This window comes from Nannospalax galili, unplaced genomic scaffold, assembly GCF_000622305.1.
Source record: "Nannospalax galili isolate Female #2095 unplaced genomic scaffold, S.galili_v1.0 scaffold206, whole genome shotgun sequence".
NCBI classification, from domain to species: Eukaryota; Metazoa; Chordata; class Mammalia; order Rodentia; family Spalacidae; genus Nannospalax; species Nannospalax galili.
This window is the reverse complement of record NW_008358101.1, coordinates 5,577,899-5,591,512: the sequence shown is the minus strand read 5'-3', so window position 1 is coordinate 5,591,512 and position 13,614 is coordinate 5,577,899. Positions and strand designations below refer to the sequence as shown.

The following is a 13,614-nucleotide window of genomic DNA, read 5'->3' as shown; positions in this document are numbered from 1 at the left end:
AATAAATGTTGTTTGATTAAAGACAGGAGGAGAAAAAACTGAGACTTAGTCTGCACTTATCAAATAGTCTCTGCTCTTGTTTCTAGTCTGGCTCAGAAGTCTGACTGGCCAGGTTTGGCAGCTCTAGTGGTGAAACGTGTGCAGACCAATATTAAATATACATTATTATTTATTAAAGCAAGGCACGTGTTCAAATCAGGGCAAATTTTCTGACATGGGGTAATTAAGCTGAGACCCAAAATACATAGAAATTTCCTAATGAAGTAGGTTAATAAACAAGCATTCTAGAGAGGGCAGTGTATGCTTTAAAATGTGGGTGCTGGGCAGAGTCTGAAGTTAAAAACTATAGTGTTTAAGAGTGGTGAACAATCGGGAGGCATGAGATAAGGTTAACAAGTTGATGGGCATGCAAGATTATGTAATTGGAGTCTATTCTCCAGACCAGTCATTCTGTCATGTTTAAACAATGTTAAACGAAGTTCTGGTAATATATGTGGGGTTTTTGTTTGTTTTTAAGCTGAATGAGTAGAATTGCTCAGGTTAAAGCTGCAGTGGGTCACTGTATGGCTCTTAGGGATTCAAGAAGCAGCTTTCCAGAATCCCAGGATCCCCTATGAGAACATATTGAGTAATACCCTTTTCAGTCCTGGAGAGTCTTAAAGGATATTAATTAGAAGATGACTTAATCTGACCTGGGTGTTAGAATGAGATCACTAGAAACTGCATAGAAGATGGATTTGTAGTAAATCAAACCAAGAAAATGGTCAGGAAAATTTAGATACCCTGGGCTCTGACAGTAGACTTTGGATTGGGAGCATGTTGTTAATACTGACGAAAACAAAGATTCCAGGGGAGCAGTATTGAGAACTGAAGTTAATTAAGGAAGTCAAAGCCATCCACCCCCAAATGCGCTATGCCTAAGAACAGCAACCAGACTCACTGCCTTACCTACAAAGGGGAGACTAAGAAGCCTCTGGTTATGTGCTCACATCTGTGAGAGATTAAAATGACAAGCTGTCACAACCAGGATGTGGTAGTTGTCACTGTTTCTTAGGGACTTAAGGTTAATGTGTCTCTGAATAATGGCTGCATAGCATATGCCATTGAATTGTTGTACCTCATCCACTGGACCCCAAAAAGACCACCGAGAACCCAACACACCAAAATGCAAAAGCAAAGGTTTATGGTTTATTTGGGCTTAAGCTCGGGCTCTCAGACCTCACCAACTCAACGGATCCGTGCTGAGAGCCCAGAGTAAGGGAGAATGGAACCTTTTATAGGTTTTAGACAAAGAGAGGAGGGATGCCGAAGATACATTTTGGTTGGTTCAAGGAACCCGTGTGCGCCATCATAATTTTAAACTGATTGGATGTATAAGATGCAGCCCTGGAAGTTTCTTATTGGTAGGTGCTATTCTCAGGGCTGTGGAATGTGCTGACTGTTATCTGTGGGGCCAGGAGTCTCTGTTTTTACCTTATAGGGCAGTTTTCATGCCCAGGCTTGCTTAATCTATAGTTTCCTAGGGGGGTGGGGGGAATAGCAGGCAGGGGTCAGGGCATGCCAGGGCATGTCTAGGCATGTCTAAAGTAGCAGCCAAGCATTTTACAGAAGCTAAAAGAGCAATTAGTAGGGGTCTGGAGGGATTGGGGGGTAGTGGGTGAATGAAGAGGGTCTCAGGGTCCTACAGAATGTAATGTTAATGGGTATTATAAAATTATCACTTGGGACTGGAATATGGAATTAAGTAGTAAGGATAATAGTATGTTTTTTCTTAATGCTGAAAGTTAATTGTAGAAAAGTATTTGAAGGTTAGTAAAAAAAGATTATTAGTATGTGGAATTTTAAGTAAACTATATAGATAGTAAGTGTACTTATCAAATATCACATTTATAATACTTAGTTTTTCTAAAGGTTTACTATATATAATTGGAAAAAAATTGCTTTTATACTAATAGAAAATATTTCATAAATTGTTCTTATTAACTCACATTATCGTAACCTGATTTGTCTGAAGTTGTAACTTGTTACTTTGATAAAGTAGGTGTCTTAGTTTGTCTCTCCATTGCTGTGACAAAACACACTGACCACTACCAACTTGGGGAGGAAAGGGTTTATTTGTCTTACATCTCCTGGGTCATAGTTCATCAGGGAGCCCAAAGTAGGAACTCAGGGCAGGAACCTGGAACCAGGAGCTGGAGCACAGGCCATGGAGGAATGCTGCTTATTGACTTGCTCCCCTGACCCTTGCTCAGCCTGCTTTCTTATGCAACACAGGCCTACCTGCCCAGGTATGGCACCACCCACAGTGGACTGGGCCCTCCCACATCATTCAGCAATCAAGAAGGTGCCCCATGTACATGGCCACAGGCCAGTCCAATGAAGATAAGTCCCCACTTGAGACTCCCTCAACCCAGGTGTGTCAAGTTGACACTAAAGCTATTCAGCACAGTAGGATATTTACATTAAATGTACATCTTATTATTTAAGCAGTAATTAGTTTTGGAAACTTAACTGCATATGTAAGGGAAGCAACTCAAAGGGGACTGTAAGAGCAGGATTCAGTGTCATGACCATGTTCCTTAGTGACTATGCGTGCTCACTGATGATCACTGTCAAGTTCTTACTTCTAAAAGACCTATTTTCCTAACCTGAAAATAATGTATGAAATGTCTCAAGTACTTTATTAAAATGTTTAAATTCTTTTCCTCTAAGGCATACGGCATGTCAGCATTACCTTTAAATCTGATAAAAGGTACCCGAAGTGCTGCTTACGAACGGTTAGAGAACACTGAAGACATTGAAGAAGTGGAGCGGCACATGCAGACAATCCGCTCAAAGGTGAGCTGCTGTCTTGCAGGTGGGAAGCATAGCTTTACTGTATCTTTGAGTTGCTTTGTGACATGACTTTAGCATTGGAAAATCCATAATTTTTTTACAGTCTGAATTTTTTGCAATATACCCTTTATGAATCATGTTACTATGTTTAGAATTTTATCTTCTATCTGAAATATAGGATATCGACAGTTTGAGACTTTCTGTTAGTGTAGTTTCCTAACAACTAAGAAAACTTTCTGCTTGCTTATGATCAAGACTTTGCCAACTCTCAGTCACCTTGATTTTATATTTGATGTCATATTTTACTACATCTCTTATGTTCAAATTTGGGGAATTTATTAAGCAGTAAAGATGACATTTAATCCCTTAGGAACTAAATATATTTCTAAAAATCCAATGAAGATTTTTCTTCTTATATTATCTTGCAATAAAACACACGTGCGCGCTCGCACACACACTTTTTTTTTTCAAGAGGAGGGGATTATTTTGGTTAATGATTTGAGGTCGCAATCCATCACAGAGGGGAGGTCTTCGTGGTGAAATAGGTCTTTTCTTAATTTATTTTTATTTATTTATTTAAGTGGAGGGCAGGCACATGCCACAGCACATATGTAGAAATCAAGGACAACTTGTGGGAGTAGGTTCTCTTCTACCATGTGCGTTCTGGAGATCTAACTCAGGTTATCAGGCTTGGCAGCAGCACTGTTGCCCTAGAGCAGCTCTTGGCTGCAGGCATGTGAGGCTGCTTGCTCATATCTCAGAGGGTCAGGAAGCAGAGGGACAGGTACATGAGTCTCAGCTTGCTCTTTCTTTTTTCCCTTCTTATTTAGGACCCCATGGATGGTGCTCCCTACATAAGGCTAGTCTTTCTCCCACAATTAATCCTCTCTGGAATATATATGTATTCTCTCACAGACATATCCAAAAGTGTGTATCATTAAGACACTAGATATTTCTTACTTTAAGAAATTCACTGTTGAAATTAACCATCAAAAGTGCACTCCTTGTAAACTTGACACCCAAGCAAATCATTTTAAACCATAACGGTCCACCCCTGGTCCCCTGAAGTCTCATGTTTATCTTATAATGTATGCATTTAGTGTATCTATCTTTAAGAGTCTTCAAAGGTTAAATGCCAAAGTCTTTTTCTGGGGCAGTCTTCAAACTCTGAGTCTCTAAAAATTTACAGCCACTTTTGAAAGAGATGTATCCTTGCTCTGGAAATTGATATTGAATGTGTTAAAGCTTTAATGAAATGCTTCTTCTAATCATGTGGGTATTAAATAAATAAAAATTTCATTAATGCAATAAAAAAAGTTAACTATTGGCAGTATACAACAACAGAGCAACTTTCCCTTTGCAAAGGGAAAGAATAGGAAGATAGCAAGGAAAGGTAGGTTCAAAGCAAATCCAAAACCCAGTAGGGCAGACATCAAACCCAGAGGTCCATGTTTGGAATCTAGGACCCATGATGGTATCATCTCTGCTCCAGGGGGCTTTGGTGGCTCTGCTCTTCCAGTTCTGTTACTGGTAGCACATATAGATTGGTTTGGCTCCTCTTGATGTCTGCAGCTCTTGCCAGTGCATGTCTTTCATTTCTGGCACTGTGAATATTGTAGGGTTTCAAGTTAGACTTCACCTTCTTGAGCAGTCTGCTTGGAACTCTGTGCAGGGATAATGACTCTGTTCCATATTGTCTGGCCTCAGTGGCTCTCTGGAACCTTGGTGTAAGCCCCCCATAACCTACTCTTGCATCCCAGATGTCTGAAAAACCAGCATCATATGAACATTGCCACCTTCTGATACCATCTCAAGGAACAACCTGGCTGCCTTGGACCACGTCTGTGGTGGTGTCTGTGTACCTTTGTGGCTGAACTAGGAAAAGTACTCCCCTTAGTGGTCATTTTCCATCAGTGTGCCCCGAAGAACCTATCTTTTTAGGCACTCTCCTTTCAAATGAATTTCAAACGAATTGAAAGGAGTTCTCAGTAGGTAGAGTGTTGTTTTTTCAAGCACATTTTCTGTTATCCCAGTGCAACTCTGTCCTATTTAGCTTTCTATTGCTATATGATAGAACACTCTGACAAAAACCAACTTGGGGAGGAAAGGGTTTATTTGGCTTATGTATCCTGATCACAGCCCATCTTTGAGGAAATCAAAGAGAGGAACTCAAGGAAGCAGAAACTGAGACCACAGAGGAACACTGCTTACTGGTTTACTCCTCTGGCCTGTGCTCACCCTGCTTTCCCATACAACCCAGGACCACCTGCCCAGGAGTGGCACTACCCACAGTGGGCTGGTCTTCCCACATCAGTCAGCAATCAAGAAAATGCTCCAGAGGCTGGTCTGATAGAGGAAATTCCCCAATTGAGATTTCCTCTTCCCAGGTGTGTCAAGTTAGCAACTGAAGCTGCCAGCACAAAGTCTACGGTTTCTCTTTATTGATGCTAATCCTTTAACAGTTCCAGAGGTTTTGTTCATATCCATTTTTTTCCACAATTTTAAATTCACTCACCAAACTGCATTTTTTTGTATCTTTCTGTTCTGTTTGTTTAACATAGATCTTAATAAGAGCAGTAACCATGTCACAGCTTGAATGCTGTGCTGTCTTGAAATTTCCTCCACCAAACAACTTAGTCCTTTTCTTTTGTGTTCAGTCAGGTTTTCAGGACATGGGAAGAATGAAGCCAGATTTTTTGCAAAATGCAACATGGATGATCTGTTTCCCATTTCCTGGTAGAGTCACTGAAATGTCTTGAACTGAGTCTTGACTGTCCACAGCCTTGTGTTCTTCTCAGCTCCTACCAGAATGGCCCATTGAATTCTCTTACAGCATTCTAGAGCTTGCAGTTGTAAGCTTTTTCCATCTTTCCTCCTGTGACCAAATGCCTGACAAGAAGCACCTTGTGGGAGGAAGGGTTCATCTTGGCTTATTGTTTGAGGTTATAGTCTATCATGAGGGAAAGGTGTGGTAGCATGAACAGCTCGAGGCAGGAGTGTCAGGCAGCATGTTCACATCTTGGTGGATCAAGTGGCAGAGAAGGAAGAATTCTGGTGTTCAACACATTTATCTTTCAGAGAGAATGAAGGGGAAATGATAAGCTTTTAAGTTATTCTAAGGTAGCATGATCCTGATACATCACTTCTTTGGTCCAGCTGGAGAAGAAATAGTTAACTGTATTCTCTTACCCTGGGCTTTAACTCGACATTCAGTTTAAGGGTGTTCTGTGCAGTTCACAACTCAAGATAGGTGTTGGACACCGCTAACGTAATTTATTGCTGCATCTTTACCTTTATATTTTTGCTAGCTTTGGGCCAAAATGACATAGCTAGTTGTAGTTACGATCACCAGTTTACTGTTCAGCCTGTTGACTGGCATAAAGCCACAAGCTGCTCTTCTGACTAAGCTGTGGCAAGCAGATTGAGGGCTGCTTGCTGGATGTTAGCATCTGAACATTGTTAGCTGTCCTTCACTCCTTAGTTCCCCAGCACTATTACATATACCAAAAGATTATTTTAAAAATTTAAAGAGAATAAATGAAAAGATCAGTTTTAGGCATAAGAAAGGTGTTCAAGAAGATTAGGTATTATGTACAGAAAAAACTGCATGTAGGTGCATTTGTGTGTACATGTATATGAGAAATTATGTAGAACATTTATAGAAAGATACTGGTCTGCTCAATAGTAATAATTCATGAGAGAGAGTTGTAGTATTGTAACTGGGGTTAGTGCGAGGGGAGCTTTCATGTATTCAAGAGTGATATGCATTTACATTATTTTTAAATGAGATAGGTGGTTGGTTGCATAATTTCTAGTATTTGCCTGGACCAAAATTATCCTTATAGTGGCTTGGTTGGCTGTGTGGACATTCACCCCTCTCTCTCCTGGTGTGTTCACCACATCTAATGGGCAGATAACTTGTGCTTTTTTTTGTTTTAATTTATTTAAGTGTATCCTTAAATCAATTTACTAAGATTCCTTCTCTGAAATGGGTAAAGCCAGCAGCGAACCAGAGCTGCCTTATTGTTGCCATTCTTTTGGTCACAGTGGATGCTCTGTTTGGGTTATTATGGGTAAGGTATGAAGTGCTGGGCTCTTCTCACCTTACACACTAGAAGTATTACTGCCCAAGTCTGTCTTCCAGATGGAAGTTTTCAGTTTTCCCTCTGTCTATCAGTAAATATCATATCCCTTTCCTGGGGTTTAGTTTGATAATATCCAGTGTGCCTGACTTAAAGAAGTGAAGACAATAAAATATAGTTCTGGGTTATGTGTGCTCTTTGGGCAAGTAGCTGCAGCCTAGCTTGAGAATTGTAGAAATGAAAATTCTAGGTCCTCAAGGCTTAAATTACATTTTCTGGCCATCAGCCCTAGAAACCTGTGCTTAGCAGAATTTTCAGATGATTCTTCTTCATAGTGAAGTTGGAGAAGAATTAAGGTATGTATGGAAAAGGGCGGCTGGTTTAAGGAGAGCTTGGTGGTGTCCATATTCTTAAACTGAGAGTCTCTTAGTAAACTGTTTTTTTTGGGGGGGGCGGGGCAGGAATATTATCTTCTTTCTGTGATTTCAAATTGAGGATAAAATGCCTTATAGTGAAGAGCGCTATGCTGAGAACCCTTCAAACATTAGTAGAGATGTCAAAGAGACCCCACGCTAGTATCTTTGCATTTTAAAAGTATATTCCTATTTAAATGTTTGTTCTGTCCAATAAAAGCAAATGTGTATTGCTTCCTTTTGGGATTTAGCAGTTATTTTGTTACCATACACAATTTAAAGACAGGGGAGTTGGAAATGTATGTGAGGCATTTTGACCTACTACTGGGGTTAACAGAATGCATCATTTATTTGTCAGGTAGATTGACTGAAGAAAGCATAACATATGTGCAAATGCACTTGGAGAATAAAGAAGTGCCAAGTCAGCCACTGTTACAAAGAACTCTGCCTGTCACCCGTGCTGTCGCATCACTGGGACCAGAGGCTACATTTAGAGAAGGATAGCCACTGCACTGAAGGGTGGGAAAGCACAGGGACAAATAAAATGAAACATAGAGAAGGTGTTTGGGAGCAATGAAATGAATTAAAGTACATAGTAGTTAACACTTTATAAACAAGTATCTTTTTATGGGGTGCTTTCACCAACCATTATGCTGATTTGTCTTTGCTGCATGTTTGGAAATCAAGGAGCAGGACTGGGCATTCTAGGAGCACACACATCTTTTGATACTGAGCTTGCTTTCATCAGCTGTGCTTGTTACACTATATTGTCATTTTTTTCCAGTTTGTAGATTTGCCTAAGAAGTGCCAAACCTATAAAAAATGCCGTTTCATGTGCTAAATCTAATGGGTACTTTATTAAGACCTTAATGATTTGAAATGAAAAAAAAAAAGAAATGCTTTAATTTTGTTCTATTATTTGTAGAGCAAAGAAGGTCGACCTTTGTCAGCAAGGGATAAACGTGCCTTAAAGCAATTTGAAGAGAAATTACGAGCACTTAGAAGAAGAGAGAGGCACTTAGAATTCATTGAAAACAGCTGGTGGACGAAATTTTGTGGCGCTCTGCGTCCCTTGAAGGTAAATGGAGTTCTACAAAATTATGCTGTCACTCTTGTGCAAGTTTATGTAGTGCCTCTCAGAGAGAATGGGTTCTGTCACGTGACCCTTTACAAGCGTGGATTTTGGAGTCGAAGTAATCAGAGTGTCAATCATAGCGCTCTTATTTGGTAGTTTGAACAAGGTGTGGAACCACCAGCTTCATTTAGTCCTGGGTAATGCAAATATTATAACAGACTCATGAGAGAGTTTAAATGGAAGTAAAGATATGTAATACTCTTGTTAGCCTGTTTTTCGAGCTTATACTTTTGTATAAATAGGAGAGCAGCATTCCAAGTTAGAACTCAAGAATCCCAGTTGAAAGTAGTAGTTGGCTTCATTGTTAGCCAAGCTTCTAGAAGTGTGCAGAAGGTATTATGAGATGGAGAGTCAGTGCTTTGTCTTTTGGAAGCAATTGTTTGCCGACCTTAAATTCTTGGGACTGGGATTCTTGAATTTGAGTAAGTAAGACAATCATAACACAGAATATAAAGTAACAAAAGCTGCTAGCTATAGACTTCTAAATTTGCCTGTTCTATATTTGGGGGGGATTTTCAGACACCAGAGTTGTATATACAATAGTATGCAGGTTTCACTTTAAAACGTACAGTGAATATAGACTGATCTGAAGTAAAGTTAGGCAGGAAAGTATAAAATGGGTTTGACTAGAGTTGAGGATGAATGTTTGAGCCAGGGCTGGTGATTTATGCCTCTATTTACTAAGCTGAGGCTGGAGGATTTGGAGTTCAAAGTCAGTCTGAACTACACAGGGAAACTTTGACTCAAAAAATAAAATAAACAACGTTTCCATGAACTCCATGAAAGATGAGTCAGATTAGTTAGTCTTGGTGCTATTTTGACTAGGTAAAATTAGTTGAAAAAGTATTAACTACTATGGTAAACAGTTCCTCTTTTGAAATAATTTTTCAATAATATTCTAAGATTAGTTTAGTCAGTTAATTTTTCTATATTGCCTTTATAACTTTGTTAGAATGTTTGTTTGCTTATTTTTGTGGTACTGAGGATCAGATTAAGAGCCACCTGCATTTTAGCAAGTACTGTACCACTGAGCCATTCACCCAGCCCAGAATAAAATTTTTGGAAGACCTCACTCTGGTCCTTTCTCTTAGAGTAATTTATGTTCATAGCACCAAAAGTCTGCTAATAGCCTCTCTAAACCTTATTTTAATCCTAAATTCTTTATACTGTCTACTGAATATATATGACTCACTCTCTATCATCAGCTGCCTTCATTAAACATGCACATGCCATTTCACTGAACATATGTTTAGAAGAATTTTCATATCAACTTTATTAAGTGTACGGATTGATTTTGCCAAAATAGATCTGTAGATGTGTAGAACACTGACGTATTATCCCAGATCTACCTTGTGTTCTCTCCTGTTCCCTTGAGCTCAGACCAGATGACTGGTAATGTCTTTCCAGTTTAGTTTCAAGCTTTTAAGAATTTATAGAGGTGGACATAAAAAAGTGTGGTGCTTTCCTGTCTGAAGCTGTTGCTTCATTTTGACAGTGGTTCATTCATTGCTATTGCTCATTATTCTTTTGTGTTCAAATCACAATTTCTTTGTCTTGGTTATTTCCCTTTTTACTCTATAATTAGTAATGCTGATATGAATGTTTTTAAACAAATTTTGTGCAGGTTTGTGCATTCATTTTTCTCCTTTATAGTAGGTTTTATTTTTTTAAAGTCTAATGTGTAATGCTTAACTTTGTAAGAAACTGTCAAGGTGTTTTAAAAATGTTTACAGTTTTTCATCCTTTAGCAGTAGGAGATTTCTAGTTGCCTCCTGTGCCTGTCCCTCTTATGTAACATTTGTCAGAGTTACTCTAATAAGGAATAGTAATGACTCATGGTTTTGGTTCCCATTTCTCTGGTGAGTAAGGATATTGGATAATTTTATATGATTCTTGGGTTTTTGTATCTTTAAAAATATTTTATTTATTATTTTTATCTTATGTGTATGAGTATATTGCCTGAATGTGTGTAAGTGCACCCATGTCATGTAGTGCCCATGGAGATCAGAAGAAGGCATTGAATCCCCTGGAATTGGAGTTAAGGACAGTTCTTAGCCACCATGTGGGTGCTGGGAATCAAACCCAGGTCCTCTGCAAGAACAGTCAGTGCTCTTAACTGCTGAACCATCTCTCCAGCCCTGCTTTTTATATATCTTACAGAAAATGTGTGTATAAATCTTTGGCCGTTTTCTAAATTATATTTTTCTATTAAGTATATTTTAAATTGACATTTATGGGACAAACCAGGACATTTTAATACAAATGAACAATGTGTAGTCATCAGATTGGATTTTTCTACTATGAATGAGTTTCAGGAATTCTTTATGTGTTCTACATCAAAGACTTTGACAAATATATTTATTGTTAATATAATTTCCCAATCTGTGACTTAATATTTTTTTCTTAATACTGTCATTTCAACAAATATGTCTTGTGTTTTGGTGAAATCCAATTTATCTACTTGCCATTACTATTTTTGTGTTCCCAGAAATCTTTGTCTATCCAAAGGTAGGATATATTTTCTCCTACATTTTCTTCTAGAAGTCTGTAGTTTCAATCCATTGTTTCAGCTTGTGGTCTATTTTGAGTTGATTTTGTGATTTTAGGGGTGTAGTCTCCTTTTATATTGATACCTAGTTGTTCTAGCACAGGTTGTTGTCAAGATTCTCCTTCACTCTGAATTTTTTGGACAGCATTGTCAGATCACTTGGTGTATGCCCAGTCTGTCTCTGAGTTCTGAGCCCTTTGACATAAACAGCTAAGAAAATTGCAGCTGCTCTTAGAATTTTACACGTAAGGTTTTCAACTTAAAATACTAGCATGGAACTTAAAGATTAGTTTGTTATTGAAGGGAATTAAAAATAAGGACCTTAATCAAATAAGTTAAAGGTACCTTAATCCATAATTCATGTATAGTACCAAAGCATTTTTTTAAGCATACAATCTAATGTTCATCAAATACTTGAATAAACTATTTTCTGAAAGGCAGACATTACAGGGGTCATATAAATTCCGTGTAGATCATTTTATTTTAATTTAAAAATACTCTTATTTATGTGTGTGTGTGAATGTGTATCATGTGTGTGCATGTGCCCACAGAGGCCAGAAGAGGGTGTCGGATGCCTAAGAACTGGAGTTACAGGCAGTTGTGAGTCATACAGTGTGGGTGCTCGTAACTAAACCTGAATCCTCTGCAGGAGCAGCAAGTGCTTTTAATCATTAAGCCGTCTCTCCAGTCCCGCATCACCACTCTTCTTCCAATCACTTACACGATCCCAAATAGAAACATAGTATCCATTAAAAATAATTCCATTCCTTGATGACCTTTATATATGTGTCTTACAAGTTGACATCTGGATAATAGAATGTACCTTTTTTTCCAAGTGTGTGTGAATAACAGAAGTTGATCCTATTATTAATTAAGTCTTAAAGACAAGTACCAGTAAAGTAGATCTCTTATAATTCTTTGAAATAAAATGCATTAAAACTAGAAATTAAAACAAAATCAATAAATTAAGACCTTTTCTACTTCAAAATTAACCTGATAGTCAGCAAATTTTGGATGAATGGAAAGCAGAAATAAAACAGATACCAGAATTACAAAAATTAATGATGCATGCTGAGCATCCCTAATCCAAATATCTGAAGTCTGAAACTATTTAGCACTGATGGCATTCAAAAGTTTTAAGATTTTGGGCTGGGGAAATGGCTCAGTGACTAAGAGCAGTGGCTGCTCTTGCAGGGGACCTGGGTTTGGCTCCCAGCACTCACATGGTAACCATATTTCCAGTTACAGATAATTCTGACACTGTCTTCTGTTCTCCACAGGCATTTGGACATACAGGTGCACTTACATACATGCAGGCAAACACTCATACACCTGAAATATAAGTAAATAAGTAAATACTTTTTTTTAATTTCAGATTTTGTAGCATTTCCAATTTCATACTTTGGGTTAGTGATGCTTTGGTGTAACTATGCCAAAGCATGGAAAACTGCAAATCTGAACATTTCTGTCCCTAAGCACTTGGTAAGGAATACTTAAGTCTGTTGTAGAAATGTACTAGGACATTTAAAACAAGGATCAGAGAAAGTTATAACCTATAACAAGTTTATCAGTGAAAATGGAATTATAAAACCACGCAAGTCCTGCACAAGAATCTAAGCTCCCCAAAAATAATAAAAAAGTTTTTTAAAAAGCATATGGGCCTGGCATGGTGGCACATGCCTTTAATCCCAGGACTTGGGAAGCAGAGGCAGGCAGATCTCTGTGAGTTCAAGGCCACCCTGGTCTACATAGCGAGTTCCAGGACAGCTGGGACTACAGGGGGAAAAAAAAAAAAAAAAAGCATATGGAAGAGAAGCAGAAAGCAATGACTAGGCAGAAGAAAAACAGATCAATTAGTAACTTCTTTCTAGTGTATTTGTTCTAGTTAATAGACAAATCACTAGCTAATTTCATGAAAAGAGCTGGGGCGGCTTGAACAAATGTCTGATTCTAGGACTGTGCCTGGGGGGAAAAATGCAAGCTTTAAAAGCTTCTTATTCCAGAAAGCAAGGAAGTGCTCAGAGAATAGCTGGGTATAATGAGATGAACCAGGTTTTTGGGTCTCCCACTGCCTAAGTCTCTGGGCATTTAGGTAGCAAACAACGGCAGGAGCAGTATATGTAACAGTAATAATGATAGCTCAAGGAATAAAATAATCTATCTATGGGGGCTGGAGAGATGGCTCAGCGGTTAGGAACACTGGCTGTTCTTGCAGAAGACCTGGGCTCAAATCCCAGCACCCACGTGGCAGCTAACAACTGTCCGTACCTCCAGCTCCAGGGGATCTGACAGCCTCTTCTGTCCTCTGTGGGCATTGCACAGCATGGGTGCACTTACCTACATGCAGGCAATGCATGCATACACATAAAAATAATAAATAAAAAATATTTTAAAATATTAAAAATAAGTGTTTTGTTTTTAAGACAGCGTCATGGGGCTGGAGAGATGGCTCAGCAGTTAAGAACACTGGTTGTTCTTGCAGAAGACCCAGGTTTGAATCCCAGCACCCACAGGGTAGCTAACAACTGTCCATAACTCCAGTCCCAGGGGATCCGACAGCCTCTCCTGACCTCCGCAGGTATTGTACGACACAGGTGCACT

The 13,614-nt window shown here is 38.7% G+C and overlaps 1 protein-coding gene across 2 annotated transcripts in view; it reads left to right on the top strand.

Moving 5' to 3' along the window:
* Lmbrd1 (LMBR1 domain containing 1) overlaps positions 1-13,614 on the top strand; it is a 114,108-nt gene that overhangs the window by 68,547 nt on the left and 31,947 nt on the right. For both annotated transcript variants that reach the window (XM_029557798.1, XM_008856280.3), the window contains 2 exons: positions 2,713-2,838; positions 8,256-8,408. In XM_029557798.1, the coding sequence (XP_029413658.1) occupies positions 2,713-2,838; positions 8,256-8,408 (279 nt within the window). The remainder of the gene's footprint in view (positions 1-2,712; positions 2,839-8,255; positions 8,409-13,614) is intronic.